Genomic DNA, 22,712 nt, shown 5'->3' on the forward strand with positions numbered 1-22,712 from the left:
CTGTGTTACTATCCCATTGTTCAGAAGGGCTGAGTGTGCTGCTGTCACCAAACCGTCATCTGACACCAATCAGGCCCGGAAGAAACGGCACAGCAATTCTTTACAGGATCTTCAGCAGGACAGGAGTTAGAGGTAGAAAAATCTTTAGCTACATTGTATTCAAATTGGAACAGTTTTGCTCCACATGCGGTGGGGGCAGTTATCCGAATGCTGAAGATAAAAGGCTTTCAGATTAGGCCTGTAGAATAATTTTGCGGACCAGTGAAAGACAGCATTGTCTGATCACACATTTAAAACAATGTGAAGTGATGGTGGTGATGGCGGCTTTAATGAGTTATGTCATCTTGGCGGTTGAAGATCTTTGAAAGGAAATGTAAAAAACGTAACGTGAAACCATTTGCCATCGGAGACTAACAATTTATGTCCTATCTAATTAATCTCTCAAAATAGCTAAATTATTGTAATCTAGTTCAGATTCACAATGGCTGCAATATCCTAAAGGCAAGAACAAAGAATAGAGAGCCAATACTGTTTATCAACAAACCATAAGGTAAAGAGTGAATATTACATAAATAGGCGTACTGTCCTATATTGGGTGGATTCAGTCCAGATCCACTATGGAAATCACAGCAAAGAGGCCAGAAGCGCCCTCTCATCCAGGTGGGTATTTGAAAAAGAAAAAAAAAGGCAAAAACACACCAAAAAATAGTGTAACAGTAAAATAAATAAATTGCAACAGTAAAAAAAATTATAATATTACATTTTATGAGTAATATAGGCTTTTCGGTTGTTCAGAGTGACCAACTCAGGTAATAGATCATCCACTGGAGGAAACTAATACTCCAGGTATATAAGCAAATGTAGGCAATGGGACCCCCTGGGTCCCAGAGTGGGGGGAAAAAATCAGGAGAAGCCCTTCTTGCAGCAAACACTCGTGGTGGCCATCCACAGAGACACTGTATTTAGGGGTCCAAACGTCCTTGACAGTCCTCCACAGTACCCCTGCTCAATTAGATTAGCTTGACCTCCTGTGTTGCCCTACGCTTTCCGTCCAAAAGACTTCCTCAAGGGGCATAAAAGTGGCTTTTTTTTTTTTTTTTTTTTTTTTTTTTAAAGATTACTGCATAGGAGTAAACTGCAATCGACGCTGACAGTATTTGAAGTGAATCATTCAGTATATGTCTGTAACACTCTATCATCTGAATAATGACAAAAAGATTGAAAGTATTCTTCCCATTCACCTTTATTTCAATAATAAAGCCCATGAAAAATAAGTTACTCCAATATATACATAGAAATGTAAAAATATTACTCCGTATAAACACGTCTTATAAAATCATACATATATAAATAAGAATACCCTTGATTGTTCTCGCATAAAAGTCATCCCAAAGTATGACAGCATTAAATCCGTCTACAATAGTTCCGTTATAAAAATATAATATTAATCTGACAAGTGCTCTTTCCCCAGTATTCAAACCAAATGTTTGCTAAGTAGACACAAAAATAAAACTACTCCATACAGTATGTTCCAAGCAGAGGTATCATGTAAAAGTGGCGTCTATGAGAAGTGTAGAAAAGCAGCAAGAACATTGAATGTGTTCATTCTAGAGAAGAACGAGCTGACTTCAGTGTGATTAGAAATTAGTGTTTGTCTTTCTATACAGAACTTCTTTTTTTTTGTAGTTAGTGTGTAGTGATTCTCCGTATCGCTTCAACATTAAATGGAACCCTATTACCAGTCCTAATGTTTGTACCTCCCAGCCTCCACCGCGGAGAATCTATTGGAATTAGCCGTTCTAGTATTCTCTGAAATAGATTAGATTTAGGGAAAGAAAGAATATAGTACCGTTTACACAAGACTTTACACAGTAATATACACTACAGACATTAATCTGACACACATATATTCTGTTACCATCGGATGATGTCCATGCCTTATAAGTGCAAAAATATGCAAGTGGTATATCCAGGTTTGTCTACCAAGTTGTCTAGAAGAATCCTTGTAGTTATATCACAGGCCTCTGCAGTGGGAATCTGCTACTCAGTAACCAGCTATTTCTGTCTACCTAGTACTTTTTGAAGTGAAACTTCTTAGTGGCACCTCATCCCTAATGGGACAAAAATGGATTGTAGGGGCAGAAAATGAAACGGATGTGACGTCAAAGTGCTGGCAGATGAGGCCGGGCTGTGTTCTGGCAAATCACATGGCGCCACTCCTAATAGGCACCGCTCCCCCCACACGGCCGATGACATATGCGGCGGCGCCGCTCCTAACGGCTGCCATTCCAACCATTCCCCACACCGTTCCCCGCCCGCTGCTCGCGCCTGCTGACATCTAACTGCCGCCGCATCCCCCACACAGCCGCTGACATGCGGCGGCGCCGCTCTCCCTCACCCGCTCCTCCACACCGGCAGCCGTCCTCAACGGATGCGCAGATGTTCTGTCCATAGCCATGTTGTGGATGGCAGGTTTCGTGTGTGTGGTGTGGTTGGCAGAGGGCGCTGCTGCGAGGCAACCGGTGATTGGCTGTCGCGTCCCGCCGCTGACGATTGGTTGAGGGGCTGTCAGTCAGTTAAGGGGTCCCTTAATTCCCCTCATCCGGCACGGGCTCTGCGGTGCTGCCCGCTGTTGAGTACGCTGCTCCGTGGTAGGGTGGCTATCTGAGGCCGAGGCTCCACCCCCTGCCTTGTCGCTCCTGCTTTGGTAACGGGAGGAGGGGGTAACGGGACCACCGTGTCGCCGGGGGGGCTGGGAGTCCGCAGCTCCGTGTCCGCAGCTCCGCCGGGGGTAGTGGGAGTCGGGAGGAGGGGGGTAACGGGACCACCGTGTCGCCGGGGGGGCTGGGAGTCCGCAGCTCCGCCAGGGGTAGTGGGAGTCAGGAGGAGGGGGGTAACGGGACCACCGTGTCGCCGGGGGGGCTGGGAGTCCGCAGCTCCGTGTCCGCAGCTCCGCCGGGGGTAGTGGGAGTCGGGAGGAGGGGGGTAACGGGACCACCGTGTCGCCGGGGGGGCTGGGAGTCCGCAGCTCCGTGTCCGCAGCTCCGCCGGGGATAGTGGGAGTCGGGAGGAGGGGGGTAACGGGACCACCGTGTCGCCGGGGGGGCTGGCTGCAGCAGGACACACAGCTGTGTCCGCAGCTCCGCCTGGGGTAGTGGGAGGGGGGGAGGAGGAGGGGTGGGGGGCACAACACAGAGAGACATTCACACAACACAGAGAGAGACACACACACACTGACTCACACTCACACACTGACTCACTCACACACTGACTCACACTCACACACTGACTCACACACGCGCACACACACACTGACTGACACACGCGCACACACACACTGACTGACAAGACGCGCACACACACACTGACTGACAGACGCGCACACACACACTGACTGACACACGCGCACACACACACTGACTGACGCATGCGCACACACACACTGACTGACTGACACACGCGCACACACACACTGACTGACACACGCGCACACACACTGACTGACACACGCGCACACACGCTGACTGACACACGCGCGCACACACTGACTGACACACGCGCACACACACGCTGACTGACACACGCGCACACACGCTGACTGACGCGCGCACGCTGACTGACACACACACGCACACGCTGACTGACACAAACACACACAGACTGACACAAACACGAACGGACTGGCACACACGCACGCTGACCGACACAGAGAGACATTCACACAACACAGAGAGAGAGACATACACTGACTGACACACACACACACACACACACACACACACAAACACACAAACACACACTGACACACATGCACACACTGACTGACACACACGCACATACATACTCACTGACTGACACATACACTGACTGACACGTGTGCCGAGCACGCGCGTTATAAGTCAATTTCTGCGACAAAAGTCAAAGAAGTTTCACTTACTATGCGCGTGCACAGCACACACAGCTTTTTTTGTACCTTGAGTAATGTACATGGGTAGTGCTTTAGAAGTTTGATAATATTATTATTACTACAACTATTATTTACCAACCCCATTCACTGCAGGGGAGGATTGCAAAGCATTGTGCTACAATGCATTGTCAGTTCTCTTAGTAGAGAAACGGGGAATGCCCATCCTGATTAATATGTCAGTCTGCTATTTAAATACATTTCCTAGGGTTCCAAAATATACATCAATGCATACCGCCGTATTAAAAAAAATTAAAGCAATTTCGACTAGTAACCCAAGTCAAAATTGGACCTGAATAAAAAAAAAAAAATTCTTGACTCTGAAATGTTTCACAGAAACAAAAAGATTTCTTTCACTGCACAGTAAATTAATATAAAACGCCATCATATCCCGCTAATAACAACCAGTGCAGTGTGCGGTCACAGTTCGCAGTAGTAAAGATAGTACAGGGAGGTTCTTGTGCTTCTCTTCAGATATCATTCAGTGGCATGTTTTCTTTTGCCTTTTCTTCTTTGTTTGCCTTTTTGCGCTTCCAGAGCATCACAGACAGAGCTATGATAATCCCGATGATAACGAACACTGGTATTATCACAGCAATATATACAGTATAGTCGTACTCTGAAAAGAGAGAACAAATGAGTTTAACTCAGCACACAGCTATATAAATTGACATACCCTGACAAACAGAAGCATATACAGATAGATATATATGCATAATAAATATGCATATTGCATGTTATTGGCTTCCCGCAAAAGCAATGGCTATGCCCGTTAGTGCCAGAGAGGCCAGGTTATTGTGTCCGACTGCAGGTCACCCAGGAAAAGAAACTACAAGCCAGTGGCTGGAGTGGGATAGTAGTGTAACCAGCTACTGTAGTAAAGGAGAACCCAATATCCTTGCAAACCCAAAGGGAAATGTTTTTTGGGAAACCATGTTTAAAAGGATTCAAACAAAAAGTGAAAGTTTAGATTGGTCAATAAAGACAGAAAACCCTGTAGACTTCATCTATGTCTCACGTTGAGTCCCCAAATGTTTTTCCTAGATCAGGGGTGCGCAAACTTTTTCCTCTGCGCCCCCTGCCTGCTCGCCCTTACCTTGTCTACGGCGTTCTGACGTCACAACGTCATGTTGCCATAGCAACGTGCCGTAATTTTACGACGCATCACCAGCAGTCACCGGAGACATGGTACGGGACCTTACAGAGGCCTCGCGCGCGATCCCTGGCATTTAATTTAAATGCTTTGGGGAAGAGCACAGGTGGCTCAATCAGTTCCAGCTTCAGCACAGGTGGCTCAATCGGGCCCAGTCTTTGACTGAGCCGCTGATTGGGCCACCTGTGCTGAAGCTGGGATATCCTGAAAACCTGACCTGTTGGTGGGGGGGGGGGGAGCTTGATAACTGGAGTTGAGCACCGCTGATGTAGCTCACAGAGTTAGTTTGTAGCTCACAGATTCCCTTTAAAACAAGAAATGTCCTTAAAACCCACCCTGCTGCAGTACACAGTGTGTGCAGTTGTATTACTCTGACTTATTAGTTTGTTTGGATGCAGATGGTAGTTTGGAAAGAAAAAATGACCACCTTATCCACTCCCACTGCTATTAACCCACGTAGTGCCAGAGAAAGTTCCAACACATTCCTCTGCAATGTGTTGTTACAGTAGTTAAAACCGACAAACAGGAGAAGATAAGTTATGAGAACAGTGCAGAGTTTAGAAGTATCAACACTTGTATTCTTCACCCCCGACTGCAAAGCATTAACGAGAGTGTCACACAAGAACAACCATTTCCCACATGTTCAGTAAAGTCAGACTGGGCTCAACTTACACAGAGGTACAAATACGCAATGGAGGAATACACACCACTGGGTACTGAAATGCAAAAGTAACTTCAGACACATATTCGCTGATTGGCAAAGAGCATTTGGAATGCAAAACGTGTTAATAAAAAGGTTGCACTACACAATACTTGTGACATTATCATTAGTTGTCATTGGCAAAAACAATAGATTTATCAGACAATTAGAAGCTTGTAGATGCTGTAATTATTTCACACAGGGCCCTATCGGATGCCCCTGTTCCACCACAACATTAACCCCTCTGCTACCAGGTGTAATAGCTTCACGTTCAGTCATATTGGACAGTCAGCCTTTCCAGGGGCCTATGCTTTAAAGTCTTCCAGCTGCAAACTTGGAGCAGAAAAAAAAAAACAACAAGACAAACTGCACCAGGTTTCTCATAGAAAAGGGACACCATGGAAAAAAATAGGATTTATTTGCTTTGAAAAATCTGGTGCCATTTTTTTTGCTCCACATTTTCCTGGATTTGCAGCTATTTACTAGCCTCCCAGCTGCAAAGCTAGCACAAGAGAACAGCCCCAGATTTATCAGAGGAACACACCTCATTGCTTTCAATGGAATTCTATTTCTTTGCTAAATCTGGTGCTGTTTTTTTGCACTTATGTCTCAGTTTTGCAGCGGCGCGACAAGCAAATAGGCCCCTTTAATACATAGTCCCCTTCTTCCTTTGTAGACTTATTCCCATCATCAAATCCTAGTTGTTTGTTTAGCACAGGGGTGGCCAACTCCAGTCCTCGAGGGCCACCAACAAGCCAGGTATCAGGGATATCCCTGCTTCAGCACAGGTGGCTGCCATTCCTGTGCTGAAGCAGGGATATCCCCAATACTTGGCTTGTTGATGGCCCTTGAGCACTGGAGTTGCCCACCCCCGATTTAGCCTGTCCACCCGGCGATGTCTTGCGATACATACCCCTCCCTTTATTAGTTGTGCAGTGTGCTTCGCTTTCTTGGCTCTCACGGTTGACTTTACGAGACATGATTGTCGCCTGCACGTAAAAACAATAGCTCTCCCCTTTGTCCACACGGATTACAAGCTCATTACTCTGTGTCGTCGCCGACTTCTACAAACAAAAAAGAGACAGCAATTTTATGAAATGTACTAGACTTGCAAAAAAAACATTATTCTCCCGCCCTCTTTCTTGAATATTGAGGTGAATTCAGTTTAATTCCACCGGTGGCTTTAAATCATTAAGCCAAATTGTAAGGGACCAAAGTCATAATCATTCCATTAAAGCAATTGTTCTTTGACCTACAAACGTCTCATTTTTGGTCCAATTGACAGTTAATGAGGATATTAAATGGATGTATAACTTAAAAATCAACCCTTAAAAAGGCAAGGGTTTCAACCTTCAGTTTATATGTAAGGATGTATGGAATAATGTTTTATTTTGGGAGGTGATATATGGGAGAAGTGCTTCCAATAATCCTACTTTAGGCCCCCAAATCCTAAACACACCACTGTTTGGTTCAATATTGTGATAGTGCAGAATATAAGTAACACAAGCAATTGAAGGGGTTGGTGATGGGGGCCTCTCAATACCTGAAGGTAGCTTTGGTTTCATGCCAAACGAGTCTCCACGTACCTTGCCTGTGCTCGAAGCTTCCCAGAAATAGACGGTATATCTCAAGTCATCTTTAAAAATGTCTCGAATACTTTGCAAACTGTTGTTGGAGAATCGATACGGTGTAAGTGGATCGACAATGGTGACTTGGAGCGTGTCATTTTCTTTGTGTAACTTGTATTGTCCGATGCCTGGCTTTCCAATGATTGCTAAAGCAAAGAAAGGGGACAAAAAACCCCCGAGATTTTAAGATACGCTAAAGACAGCGGGATCACTGCCAAGAAATGTCACAGAAAGGTCTTTGCCAATTATGGGGACTTGCAAATATCTAAGGCATTTAATGAAGATAACAAGAAACAGAACTCATGTAAATAAACCACGAAATCAGTAGATAATTCTCCCAGGGAAGCAAATTCAATGGAACACAAAACGCATAGGACCCTAATAACTACACGGTGCTATGCCACAAACCACTGTCAGCATTGGAAGACACCTTATGGCCCATTCAAGTTAATAGGCTAGAAAGTGTCCTCCAGCACCAGGAAATGTCTTATGGCTTAGCACTGCTTAGCAAATATGGCCATACTGCTTTGGTTTGGTTCCCATATACAGAAGTTGTGTTGCAGGACTTCTAAAGTTGCAAAGAACCACCCTGACATCTTAAACCAATTCTTAGAAAAATAGCAACGATGTTTGAATAGAATAAAACGTTTCACAATTTCACACAAGGATTTCGCAATGAAGCATGTTATCACTAACATTGAAAGTATAGGACGGCACCCGCAACACTTTGAAATCACCAAAGTCTCATTATTTTGTGGGCGCTTTCAGGACTTTGCTAACTCAGATATGGATCAAGATCAAGGGGCCTATGCAGAGAGCAGCGCTTTTTAAAATTGGAGAGGGGAATAAAAAGTAGGTTTAATGGAGAGTTTTATTCTCCATATGCAGAAATGGGCGAAATCCGCTATTTTTAGCATGACTGCATGTGGAGAATTGTAAATGAGGAGATGCGCGCTGCTGAAAGGGGGGGGGGGGAAATCGCGCATTTTTTTTTTTTTCCCCTATAGCCGGCGACCTCCTGCTTCTTGCCAACTTTAGTTGGCGGAGAAAATTGACGAAAATCGCGCCAAAAACAGCCGCTAGATGGCGAGCGCGCCTTTCTGAATTCGGATAATTTTCAGACTGGCGAGATGTAGTTTCTCGCCAGCCGCGCGGAGAGATTTTGAAATAGAAAAAAAAAATGGCACATTTTCCCTAGCTCGCCATTTTCAGCTGTTTTTAGCGCGATTTTCTCCGGAAAATGGCGAGATTTCAAATAGCGCTGTTCTCTACATGAGGCCCCAAATCTTTCTGTTAATTAACTTCACCCTTCCATTGACAGGGCCCCCCCCCCCCCGGAAGTTAATCGGTTTACAACCAACAAGAGCATAAGCTAAATGATGTTTCTGGACCAGCCTAGCATGCCCACCTGTTCAGCCGCCTGTTCTGTATGCTGCCTTGCGCTGTTATATACAGTAGTGTTAAAGTAGGAAATATATATTTTCTTATTAACTTTACCGTATCAGAACAAACAAATATTCTGAGAATTGGCAGGGAAAGGCCATGTTCTTGCTACAAGGATGAGATCAAATCCAATCCTGGCATTTCTCATAACGCCATGGTTTACAGGTACGATAAATACTGATATGTACCAACCCCCCAACAGGTCATGTTTTCAGGACATCCCAGCTTCAGTACAGGTGGCTCAATCAGAGGCTCAGACAAAGACTGAGCCTCTGATTGAGCCACCTGTGCTGAAGCAGGGACTGATTGAGACTGTTTATCTAACGTGAGGTCTAACGCAGTCATGAATGCCACATCAGCCATATTTTGTGCGATTAAAAAGTATTGCAATGTTTTACACAAATTCCCCTATGATGATAAAACTGTTACATAAATATCACACGCAGTAATGTGGTTAGTTTAACGCAGGAGTGGCCAACTCCAGTCCTCAAGGGCCACCAGCAGGTCAGGTTTTAAGGCTATCCCTACTTCAGCACAGCTGGCCCAGTCTTTTGAGCCACCTGTGCTGAAGCAGGGATAGCCTTAAAACATGACCAGTTGGTGGCCCTAGCGGACTGAAGTTGGCCACTCCTGTTTAACCCTTGCATCAGTTCCCAGGCCCCTCATATTTCCAGTCTCTATATGTGACATACTCTCTTCGTAAGGTACGAACGGAGGGCTGACACTGAAAGGAAACACCTCTGTGGTGTCCTTATTCGCTTGTATTGTCGAGACGATTTGAGCATGGTATGTGTCCTTTAGGTTGTCTAACAAATCCGTGACGTCACACTCTGTGCTCATAGTATATATACATTTCGTTTTCCAGTCGGATTTCTTTCTAGAGAGGGAATAAAACACATACTGTTATTTATTTATTTATGTTATCCATGTGGCCCATTGAAGCCACATACATTACATAATAATAATAATAATCAAATGCTTTTACGAAATAGCTGTTTATATTCCATGTGCAGATGACAAAGTGTAAACTAATCAGACTATGCAACGATTAATTTCCGTTAGACAGAATAGGAAATAAGTTGTCAGTTGTGCACAAGCTAATTAAGAGGCAATCCAAGCAGCCCTTTTTTAAATTTGAATAGGATTGTAGCATGGGGTCCCCAGAGCTGAACCCCATTTATTTCAGCTCTGGGGACCCCCTACTTCCCAAAATACTTATCTCCATAGGGGGTGCCGGTGGCCCATCCGGCTCTCTAGCTGGGGTTCACGTAATGGCTGCATTTCAAATCTCCTGCGAGCCAATAGGAAGCCGTGACGTCATCCGGTGCGGATCTCCTATTGGCTCACTGATGCGGGAGTTTTAAAAATGAGGCGATACCGCCTCCCTTTCCTTTGGAGATAAGTATCACGGGAAACAGGGAGTCCCTGAAGATAAAATGAATGGGGTTAATCTCCAGAGACCCCCCCTACTTCAAGCCTACGTTGGGGGAAATAAAGGGCAGCTTGTAGTGCTCCTTTAACAAAAGCATGAGGGGGTTGGGGGCTGCAATGACATATGAGAGAACATAGGAAATCAAAATATTTAAAATGATAATGAATAACACAGAATTAGATTATTTTTGCTTCCTAGGAGCAACATGAGCCAAGGGTGTGACCTGTTTAATTGTTTACATTTGGGTTGTTTGTACCTTATGTACAAAAATGTTTTAAAGATAGTTTGTAAACCTGGTGAACTGACACTCTGGAGGGGTTTCATTGGCTATGGCTGTGCTGTTTGTGTGTACAGTACTGGAAAGGAGTTAGCAGAGACAAAAGCCCCCCTCCTCCCTCCTTATCGGCCCCTAGCAGGGAGGGCTAGAGTAGACTAGCTTTAGAAATCATTACATTTGTTAAAGAAGACGACTACATTGTTACATTGTTGCATTGTTGCATTGTTGACTTCATTGCAATGTGAAGAATTTGCAGCCATTTTAAAAGAAGTCACATTTTATTAATAAGACATCAATGAGAAATGTGTATTATAAAACCAAATAGAGTAGACTGTACCCTTACAATGAATAATCTCCTATATACTCTGATGCAAAAGAACAATTCCCTTCTATAACCTTACAATCAGTGTCCAAATAGTGCGATTGTGTTTGAAATATGATCTTATACACACAAATATAGAACACATGCAACTGCTTCAGTGTAATACAGGCCTATAATGCATTACTTTGACATGGAATATTGACGCCTCCACTAAGGGGCAAATAGTGCACCTAAAAATAAAGCAAAAAGGCACGGCAAATTATTTGACATAACATGGAAATATGGACCAATGTCCTCTACGGCTCTCGCGCCTTAAACCCTTTCCCCTCACTGCCCCTCACTGCCCCTCACCTGTGGAACTCCCTCACACTCAGAATACAACAAGCAACTTCTCTCCCCACCTTTAAGACAAACCTTAAAACTAACCTCTTAAATGAAATGTTTCATTAGCCTGGACTCCTGGCTACTGTGCCACAGCCACCGTCGCTCCTACCAACAACTGCCATGTACAGCACTGCTCTTATTCCCTCTCCTGCTTGTCCCTGTAAATTTCCCAACATACCACTTAGATTGTACGCTCGGGGCAGGGATTTCCTTTCCTATTGTTTGAACTTATTTGTTGCACTTATTGTACGGTAGGGCCCTGCTTCTCGGCGATCCGCCAATAAGGCGGTACCGAGAAGGGGCAGCCATGCCTGCGCAGAATGGGGACGGCCGAGTCTGCGCATGCGCAGAATGGGGGAGCGGCTGAGTTCGCGCATGAGCAAAAGGGGGACTGCAAGTCTGCGCAGAAGCCGAAAATCGCCGGTTCCACTTTTCGACGAATTTTGCTTGGCGGTGGTGCCAGGGAATGGAACCCGCCGTACGAGCGGGGCCCTCCTGTACTATAATTCCCAGTACTGTATTGTCTCTCTTGTAAAGAGCTAAGTACAGCTGTGGGCACTATACAAATAAAGATATACATACATATCAATGCTTCAGTCCCCCAAGGAACCCCTAAGACAATCCCATAGAGACGAAAACTTTTTAGTCCATATCTCCATGTAAAACATATTTATGTCAAATCATTTCCTGTGCCTTTTTTACTTTATTTTTGATGTAAAATGCAGCCTTATGCTGGGGGTGATTTATTTAGGTACACAAAATAAAACGTTTTTCTTTCAAATGGACAACACATCGCCCTTTATCATAGGTAGCCAACTTCAGTCATCAAGGGCCACCAACAGGTCAGGTTTAAATGATATCCCTGCTTCAGCACAGGTGGCTCAATCAGAGGCTTAGTCGAAGACTAAATTAATCTGACTGAGCCACCTGTGCTGAAGCAGGGATATCCTTAAAGCCTGGCATGTTGGTGGCATTGTGAGACTTTGGGGGAAGAATTGTTTTGCAGTCTATAGATATTAAACTTGATATTTTATTAATCTAATGACAAATGTAAAAGTACTGATGTTTCTGCCATGTATAAATTAAAATGTAATATTCTCAGTGAGGCACAATATTTACTATGATTAGTTGACATGGAATTACAAATCTTTTATGGAAGTATCACAGTTTAAAATATTATTACCAAATACCATTTTCACATTTTGGAATATACATTTCTGACACACACCGTTTCTATTCTTTGGGTCCCTCTACATACAAAATAAATACACTACAATACTTTTATTGCAGCATCATGTAAACTATAACAATGTAAGCAAGATCAAAGTGTGTATCTGTCCTAGATCGCCAATGATAACAAGTCACACAAATAAATCTATAGGTGATGAACTTGAAATCTCACTCACCCAGACACTTCAACTGTATAGGAATAATTTGTAGGTTCAGGCTGCCACTCAAGTATAGTCTTAAAGTTGATAGATGACCATTTAATGTTTACAGCAGTTGGTAAGTCTGCATATAAATAAATAAAACATGACATTATTTCGATATAACAACCCAGTGCTGTTTATACACAAACATAACCGGTCTTCACAAAGATCCCATGTTGCATACACATCAGTCAGTAGCCCCCTTGTAAATCGTTTCAATCTGTGAATATTATATTTATTTATATTATCCGGATGTGAATGCATAAAAATAAATTGGTTTACCATGGAAAGAAATAGGATTTATTTGCTTTGAAAAATCTGGTGCCATTTTTTTTTTTTGCTCCACATTTTCCTGGATTTGCAGCCATTTACTAGCCTCCCAGCTGCAAAGCTAGCACAAGAGAACAGCCCCAGATTTATCAGAGGAACGCACCTCATTGCTTTCAATGGAATTCTATTTCTTTGCTAAATCTGGTGCTGTTTTTTTGCACTTATGTCTCAGTTTTGCAGCGGCGCGACAAGCAAATAGGCCCCTTTAAAACACAGTCCCCTTCTTCCGTTGTAGACTTATTCCCATCATCAAATCCTAGTTGTTTGTTTAGCACAGGGGTGGCCAACTCCAGTCCTCGAGGGCCACCAACAAGCCAGGTATCAGGGATATCCCTGCTTCAGCACAGGTGGCTGCCATTCCTGTGCTGAAGCAGGGATATCCCCAATACTTGGCTTGTTGATGGCCCTTGAGCACTGGAGTTGCCCACCCCCGATTTAGCCTGTCCACCCGGCAATGTCTTGCGATACATACCCCCATTAGTTGTGCAGTGTGTTTCGGTTTGTTGGCTCTCGCGGTTGAGTTTACGAGACATGATTGTCGCCTGCACGTAAAAACAATAGCTCTCCCCTTTGTCCACACGGATTACAAACTCATTACTCTGTGTTGTCGCCGACTTCTACAAACAAAAAAGAGACAGCAGTTTTATGAAATGTACTAGACTTGCAAAAAAAACATTATTCTCCCGCCCTCTTTCTTGAATATTGAGGTGAATTCAGTTTAATTCCACCGGTGGCTTTAAATCATTAAGCCAAATTGTAAGGGACCAAAGTCATAATCATTCCATTAAAGTGTGTTTGGTGAATAATAATAGTCACGTGTTTAAACCTCTCTAGGAAAATAGACTACAATATTTCAAATGTATAGATTTCCTCTTCCTTCAGTAACATCTCTGAGTTCTTGTCCTGGGTTCTGTTAATCATTTTTATAGCATTTAATGCAAGAACCCTGTATCTTGTCTCTGTATTCCTCAATTGTTCCATCAGCACGATTTACTATTGATCCATCTTATATTCTGTTACCTGTTTATTTAACGTTGATGACTGTCTTCCTTCCATTATTATACTTTTCCCTACTAATCACTTTCTCTATTCTGTTCCCTGCACTCCTACCCCAAAAAGCAATTGTTCTTTGACCTACAAACGTCTCATTTTTGGTCCAATTGACAGTTAATGAGGATATTAAATGGATGTATAACTTAAAAATCAACCCTTAAAAAGGAAATGTTTTCAACCTTCAGTTTATATGTAAGGATGTATGGAATAATGTTTTATTTTGGGAGGTGATATATGGGAGAAGTGCTTCCAATAATCCTACTTTAGGCCCCCAAATCCTAAACACACCAGCGCAGAATATAAGTAACACAAGCAATTGAAGGGTTGGTGATGGGGGCCTCTCAATACCTGAAGGTAGCTTTGGTTTCATGCCAAACGAGTCTCCACGTACCTTGCCTGTGCTCGAAGCTTTCCAGAAATAGACGGTATATCTCAAGTCATCTTTAAAAATGTCTCGAATACTTTGCAAACTGTTGTTGGGGAATCGATACGGTGTAAGTGGATCGACAATGGTGACTTGGAGCGTGTCATTTTCTTTGTGTAACTTGTATTGTCCGATGCCTGGCTTTCCAATGATTGCTAAAGCAAAGAAAGGGGACAAAAAATGCCCGAGATTTTAAGATACGCTAAAGACAGCGGGATCACTGCCAAGAAATGTCACAGAAAGGTCTTTGCCAATTATGGGGACTTGCAAATATCTAAGGCATTTAATGAAGATAACAAGAAACAGAACTCATGTAAATAAACCACAAAATCAGTAGATAATTCTCCCAGGGAAGCAAATTCAATGGGACACAAAACGCATAGGACCCTAATAACTACACGGTGCTATGCCACAAACCACTGTCGGCATTGGAAGACACCTTATGGCCCATTCAAGTTAATAGGCTAGAAAGTGTCCTCCAGCACCAGGAAATGTCTTATGGCTTAGCACTGCTTAGCAAATATGGCCATACTGCTTTGGTTTGGTTCCCAAATACAGAAGTTGTGTTGCAGGAATTCCAAAGTTGCAAAGAACCATCCTGACATCTTAAACCAGTTCTTAGAAAAATAGCAACGATGTTTGAATAGAATAAAACGTTTCACAATTTCACAGAAGGATTTCGCAATGAAGCATGTTATCACTAACATTGAAAGTATAGGACGGCACCCGAAACACTTTGAAATCACCAAAGTCTCATTATTTTGTGGGCGCTTTCAGGACTTTGCTAACTCAGACATGGATCAAGATCAAATCTTTCTGTTAATTAACTTCACCCTTCCATTGACAGGGGGGCCCCCTCTGGAAGTTAATCGGTTTACAACCAACAAGAGCATGATGTCTCTGGACCAGCCAAGCATGCCCACCTGTTCAGCCGCCTGTTCTGTATGCTGCTTTGCGCTGTTATATACAGTAGTGTTAAAGTAGGAAATATATATTTTCTTAAAAACTTTACCGTATCAGAACAAACAAATATTCTGAGAATTGGCAGGGAAAGGCCATGTTCTTGTTACAAGGATGAGATCAAATCCAATCCTTGCATTTCTCATAACGCCATGGTTTACAGGTACAATAAATACTGATATGTACCAACCCCCCAACAGGTCATGTTTTCAGGACATCCCAGCTTCAGTACAGGTGGCTCAATCAGAGGCTCAGACAAAGACTGAGCCTCTGATTGAGCCACCTGTGCTGAAGCAGGGACTGATTGAGACTGTTTGTCTAATGTGAGGTCTAACGCAGTCATGAATGCCGCATCAGCCATATTTTGTGCGATTAAAAAGTATTGCAATGTTTTACACAAATTCCCCTATGATGATAAAACTGTTACATAAATATCACACGCAGTAATGTGGTTAGTTTAACACAGGAGTGGCCAACTCCAGTCCTCAAGGGCCACCAACAGGTCAGGTTTTAAGGCTATCCCTACTTCAGCACAGCTGGCCCAGTCTTTTGAGCCACCTGTGCTGAAGCAGGGATAGCCTTAAAACATGACCAGTTGGTGGCCCTAGCGGACTGAAGTTGGCCACTCCTGTTTAACCCTTGCATCACTTCCCAGGCCCCTCATATTTCCAGTCTCTATATGTGACTTACTCTCTTCGTAAGGTACGAACGGAGGGCTGACACTGAAAGGATAATGCTGCCAGAAATCTGAATTCGGTGGTATTGTCGAGAGGATTTTAGCATGGTATGTGTCCTTTGGGTTGTCTAACAAATCCGTGACGTCACACTCTGTGCTCATAGTATATAAACATTTCGTTTTCCAGTCGGGTTTCTTTCTAGAGAGGGAATAAAACACATACTGTTATTTATTTATTTATGTTATCCATTGGCCAATTGAAGCCACATACATTACATAATAATAATAAAAATCAAATGCTTTTACGAAATAGCTGTTTATATTCCATGTGCAGATGACAAAGTGTAAACTAATCAGACTATGCAACGATTAATTTCCGTTAGACAAAATAGGAAATAAGTTGTCAGTTGTGCACAAGCTAATTAAGTGGCAATCCAAGTAGCCCTTTTTTAAATTTTGAATAGGATTGTAGCATGGGGTCCCCGGAGCTAAACCCCATTTATTTCAGCTCTGGGGACCCCCTACTTCCCAAAATACTTATCTCCATAGAGGGTGCCGGTGGCCCATCCGGCTCTCTAGCTGGGGTTCACGTAATGGCTGCATTTCAAAGCTCCTGCGAGCCAATAGGAAGCAGTGACGTCATCCGGTGCGGATTCCTATTGGCTCACTGATGCGGGAGCTTTAAAATTGAGGCGATACCGCCTCCCTTTCCTTTGGAGATAAGTATCACGGGAAACAGGGAGTCCCTGAAGATAAAATGAATGGGGTTAATCTCCAGAGACCCCCCCTACTCCAATCCTACGTTGGGGGAAATAAAGGGCAGCTTGTAATGCTCCTTTAACAAAAGCATGAGGTGGGGGGCGGGAGGGGGGTGGGGGCTGCAATGACATATGAGAGAACATAGGATATCAAAATATTTAAAATGATAATTTTAATGAATAACACACAGAATTAGATTATTTTTGCTTCCTAGGAGCAACATGAGCCAAGGGCGTGACCTGTTTAATTGTTTACATTTGGGTTGTTTACACCTTATGTACAAAAATGTTTTAAAGATACTTTGTAAACCTGGTGAACTGACACTCTGGAGGGGTTTCATTGGCTATGGCTGTGCTGTTTGTGTGTACAGTACTGGAAAGGAGTTAGCAGAGACAAAAGCCCCCCTCCTCCCTCCTTATCAGCCCCTAGCAGGGAGGGCTAGAGTAGACTAGCTTTAGAAATCATTACATTTGTTAAAGAAGATAACTACATTGTTACATTGTTGCATTGTTACATTATTGAATTCATTGCAATGTGAAGAATTTGCAGCCATTTTAAAAGAAGTCACATTTTATTTATGACATGAATGAGAAATGTGTATTATAAAACCAAATAAAGTAGACTGTACCCTTACAATGAATAATCTCCTATATACTCTGATGCAAAAGAACAATTCCCTTCTATAACCTTACAATCAGTGTCCAAATAGTGCGATTGTGTTTGAAATATGATCTTATACACACAAATACAGTATAGAACACATGCAACCGCTTCAGTGTAATACAGGCCTATAATGCATTACTTTGACATGGAATATTGACGCCTCCACTAAGGGGCAAATACTGCACCTCAAAATAAAGCAAAAAGGCACGGCAAATTATTTGACATAACATGGAAATATGGACCAATGTCCTCTACGGCTCTCTCGCCTTAAACCCTTTCCCCTCACTGCCCATCACTGCCCCTCACCTGTGGAACTCCCTCACACTCAGAATACAACAAGCAACTTCTCTCCCCACCTTTAAGACAAACCTTAAAACTAACCTCTTAAATGAAATGTTTCATTAGCCTGGACTCATGGCTACTGTGCCACAGCCACCGTCGCTCCTACCAACAACTGCCATGTACAGCACTGCTCTTATTCCCTCTCCTGCTTGTCCCTGTAAATTTCCCAACATACCACTTAGATTGTACGCTCGGGGCAGGGATTTCCTTTCCTATTGTTTGAACTTATTTGTTGCACTTATTGTACGGTAGGGCCCTGCTTCTCGGCGATCCGCCAATAAGGCGGTACCGAGAAGGGGCAGCCATCTCTGCGCAGAATGGGGACGGCCGAGTTTGCGCATGCGCAGAAAGGGGACGGCCGAGGTCACGCATACGCAGAACGGGGGAGCGGCTGAGTTCGCGCATGAGCAAAAGGGGGACTGCAAGTCTGCGAAGAAGCCAAAAATCGCCGGTTCCGCTTTTCGACGAATTTTGCTTGCCGGCGGTGCCAGGGAATGGAACCCGCCGTACGAGCGGGGCCCTCCTGTACTATAATTCCCTGTACTGTATTGTCTCTCTTGTAAAGAGCTAAGTACAGCTGTGGGCACTATACAAAAAGATATACATACATATCAATGCTTCAGTCCCCCAAGGAACCCCTAATACAATCCCATAGAGACGAAAACTTTTTAGTCCATATCTCCATGTAAAACATATTTATGTCAAATCATTTCCTGTGCCTTTTTTACTTTATTTTTGATGTAAAATACAGCCTTATGCTGGGGGTGATTTATTTAGGTACACAAAATAAAAAGTTTTTCTTTCAAATGGACAACACATCGACCCCTTTATCATGGGTAGCCAACTTCAGTCATCAAGGGCCACCAACAGGTCAGGTTTAAATGATATCCCTGCTTCAGCACAGGTGGCTCAATCAGAGGCTCAGTCGAAGACTAAATTAATCTGCCTGAGCCACCTGTGCTGAAGCAGGGATATCGTTAAAGCCTGGCATGTTGGTGGCCCTTGAGCACTGGAGTTGGCCACCCTTGCTATACCATTAAAACTATATCTCCATTTCTGTGTATATATATATATATATATATATATACAGTGTTCGACAAACCTATACATTTGCTCGCCCCGGGCGAGTGTATTTAACCCCCGGGCGAGTAAATATTGGCCCAAGCAGCACATGTTTGGTACTAGGTGGCGAGTAGATTTTTTGGTGATTTGTCAACCACTGTATATATATATATATATATATATATATATATATATATATATATATATATATATTTCAAAAATATATATACAATTCTTTACGCCTCTGTTTAACATGAGAATTCTAAACCTTCACAGCTCTGTGTTATGCAGAATTCTGTGCGTGCAGGAACATAACTGCTACACGTCCATTAACACCATTATCAGCTAATCTGTCTGTCTGCAGTGTACACTTAAATAGAGACGGAAATTCCACACCTGTCCAGAACAAATGCAATAAAGGAAGACGTGTTATTCTGCATGTTTAAGAATACATAGAGATTATATTGCATGTTTTTGGTATTCGCTGCCAGGTGCCCTAGCCATGGGAACATGTTACCTTTCTGACTGTAGCTGAAGGTGTCACATTACTTTTACTACTACACCCTAAGACAAAAAATAGGTGGAAAGATGAGACATGAGGGCTTACATGGGAACAAATGTGTAATAGGTAAAATGTTAACACCTTTGATGCCAAAATGATTACTGCTAGTAATGTCAATGGTTTAACTTCCAGCTACGAGCTCTACTTTCAAACTTTAAAAAAAATGAAAGGTTGAGATCAATAAAATAGAAGAAACTGTTTTTAGGAACTCATATCTGAAATGACTTGTCACCAGGTGAAACTATATTTTGCAAACGCATCAGGTTTATGAGAAAATTCCAAAGTTGCTAATTGCTTGTTCCAGAGTGAGTAATATTAGATACCAGACAAAGTATCAGTGGTGTTTAACCCTTTCATTGTGAGACTTTGGGGGAAGAATTGTTTTGCAGTCTATAGATATTAAACTTGATATTTTATCAATCTAATGACAAATGTAAAAGTACTGATGTTTCTGCCATATATAAATTAAAATGTAATATTCTCAGTGAGGCACAATATTTACTATGAGTAGTTGACATGGAATTACAAATCTTTTATGGAAGTATCACAGTTTAAAATATTATTACCGAATACCATTTTCACATTTTGGAATATACATTTCTGACACACACCGTTTCTATTCTTTGGGTCCCTCTACATACAAAATAAATACACTAGAATACTTTTATTGCAGCATAATGTAAACTATAACAATGTAAGCAAGATCAAAGTGTGTATCTGTCCTAGATCGCCAATGATAACAAGTCACACAAATAGATCTATAGGTGATAAACTTGAAATCTCACTCACCCAGACCCAGACACTTCAACTGTATAGGAATGATTTGTAGGTACAGGCTGCCACTCAAGTATAGTCTTAAAGTTGATAGATGACCATTTAATGTTTACAGCAGTCATAAAGTATAGTTCGTCTGCATATAAATAAATAAAACATGACATTATTTCGATAAAACAACCCAGTGCTGTTTATACACAAACATAACCGGGTAGCCCCCTTGTAAATCGTTTCAATCTGTGAATATTGTATTTATTTATATTATCCGGATGTGAATGCATAACAATAAAATGCATATAAATGACAACATATTTATTTTATGAAGTGAAGAGTAAGTACACCCATTATAAAAACAAAAATGCACAACCATGCATATTGTCTTCTGTAAGAAAGTTATTTCCTGTATTTATTCGGATACATCTACTTTTTATATATTTCGTCCTCAATGTAATTATTTTTATTGCACAATCTAACCTCTACCTGCAGTTTTTACCTGTTAAAACAGCACATATATTCATGGTAGAAATATATTTAACACTAGATTTTGTTGGAGAAATCATAATTTAACCACAGTATGTACAGTGTGTGTGTGTATACTGTATATTTGTTTTTGTAGTATACATTAAGAGGTAGTTTCAATAAACTAGCTAGTGACTAACTATTGGAAATTATTTGATTTTCCAGAACCTAGTAGTGAAATTGTAATGCATGTTACCATGGAAATCTCAATATAAGACCGCCATATTTTATTACATGGAGAAGAACAATTCACGCTTAGAGAGAAATACAGTAAAAATTATCCTAAACATCAAAAGTCCCTCTATTAATATTCATAGAAGACGATCCCACCAGCTAAAAGTACATATTAAATGCATTCCTTACATGTATCACTGTACTAAAATGATGTAATAAAATGAAATAGGAATTATAATTGATAGATTGTTGGTATAGCTCTTCCAAACTGATTTGGCTACAGATCAATAAATGGCAAATAGATGATCTGCAAACTTTAAAGTCTTGCAGATGTGTACATTCAAATTCTGCTTATAGTCTGCACACAGAATGTAAGACCTTGAACATATCTATACATCTACCATGGGCCATACACATCAGCCTGCAGTGAATACATAGCACGGTGGTACATATTTTGTAGTATTACATTTGATATCAAATACGTATTTTCCCATTTATCAGTGGGTTCCCAGTAAAGCTAGCAGGGCTGGGGACTGCTGAGGATAGATATGCGGGTTGGTTTATTTAGTAATTTACCCATGTATGTGCTTAACATTATATACACAGAGCCATTATGGAAAACAGACCATACATTTGTGTGTCAAAGGGTAATTACTCCCATATTGTGTGGGACCTGCTAATCATTATAAGTATACATCCTGCTGTTACACTTCTGTACTAGTGAAGATCAGACCCTGTAAGGACAATCACTGCATTGGATGTGAGGGCAGAGGAGGGCAGAGGATCTCTTACCTGTGGCTGGGGCCCTGTGCCAGCAGAGGACAGAGAAGCACACCGCAGCTTGGAGGAGCAGAGAGAGGCTGCACATGGTCCTTGTATTATCCGGATACACACAATGTGAATTATTTCCCCCTGTTTATGACCTGCTTGCGCTTCCAAAACACCAGAGCTAATCTTCCAGACCTCCAGCAGAGCGATAATCCCCAATCACCAAGCAGTGTGTAGAAGACAATACGTTGACGAGGTTAATGCAAGCCAGTGACAGTAACTCCACTCCTCTTTGTGTTACTGTCCTGTGTAGATCCGGTGTGTGCCTCCTGCAGTTTCCCCTTTCTGAGTGCTTGCTCTGGAGGACTCCTGGCTATTTATCTGCTGCCCGGGCCGGAGGAAAGTCCGGGAGCTGCTCTTGTAGGTGAGAGGAAGGAGGGAGGGAGGGATGGGGAGAGATTGCTGGGTGGTGGAGTCACTACCAGAGACTCTGATTACATTCCTCCAGCACTCCGCCTATAGGGGCTGCTAATGCTGCACTCCGCCTGTAGGGGCCACTCATGCTGCACTCCTCGCACAGCCCTGTCTATTATCTCACATGCGGACTACGTTGAACAACTCTTCTGTGACGTCATACACGCTGCACATCATTTGTATCCGTCTTTTTCCTATTAAAAATAAGAAAGATTCATATTGAATATAATAAAGACTTAAGATTGTCAGCTCTCTGGGGCAGGGACGTTCACATTTATTTTAAAAGCTATTATTCCCACTATAGTTCCTATTATTTTGTTGCATCTATTACTGCTGTGAAGCGCTAGTTACATAGTTACATATATAATTACATAGTTACATAGTAGATGAGGTAGAAAAAAAGAAATAAATCCACCCAGTTCAACCTATGCTAAATTTA

The 22,712-nt window shown here is 42.4% G+C and overlaps 1 protein-coding gene across 2 annotated transcripts; it reads right to left on the reverse strand.

Annotated features, from left to right (window-relative positions):
- Nucleotides 1-1,225: 1,225 nt before the first annotated feature.
- F3 (coagulation factor III, tissue factor) lies at nucleotides 1,226-22,259 on the reverse strand. Of its 2 annotated transcripts, XM_075616449.1 has the most exons (11): nucleotides 21,824-22,259; nucleotides 20,354-20,474; nucleotides 16,191-16,375; nucleotides 14,508-14,695; nucleotides 13,536-13,680; nucleotides 12,710-12,815; nucleotides 9,581-9,765; nucleotides 7,404-7,591; nucleotides 6,731-6,881; nucleotides 5,790-5,833; nucleotides 1,226-4,583 (listed from the first exon to the last, which is right to left on the reverse strand). In XM_075616449.1, exons 1-11 carry the CDS (start codon nucleotides 21,897-21,899, stop codon nucleotides 4,554-4,556), a joined length of 1,419 nt encoding a protein of 472 aa, XP_075472564.1. In that variant the 5' UTR covers nucleotides 21,900-22,259; the 3' UTR covers nucleotides 1,226-4,553. The 2 variants fall into 2 exon arrangements, with proteins under 2 accessions (XP_075472564.1, XP_075472563.1); XM_075616448.1 differs by lacking the exon at nucleotides 5,790-5,833.
- Nucleotides 22,260-22,712: the final 453 nt, after the last annotated feature.

Source organism: Ascaphus truei, chromosome 10, assembly GCF_040206685.1.
Source record: "Ascaphus truei isolate aAscTru1 chromosome 10, aAscTru1.hap1, whole genome shotgun sequence".
Classification (NCBI taxonomy): Eukaryota; Metazoa; Chordata; class Amphibia; order Anura; family Ascaphidae; genus Ascaphus; species Ascaphus truei.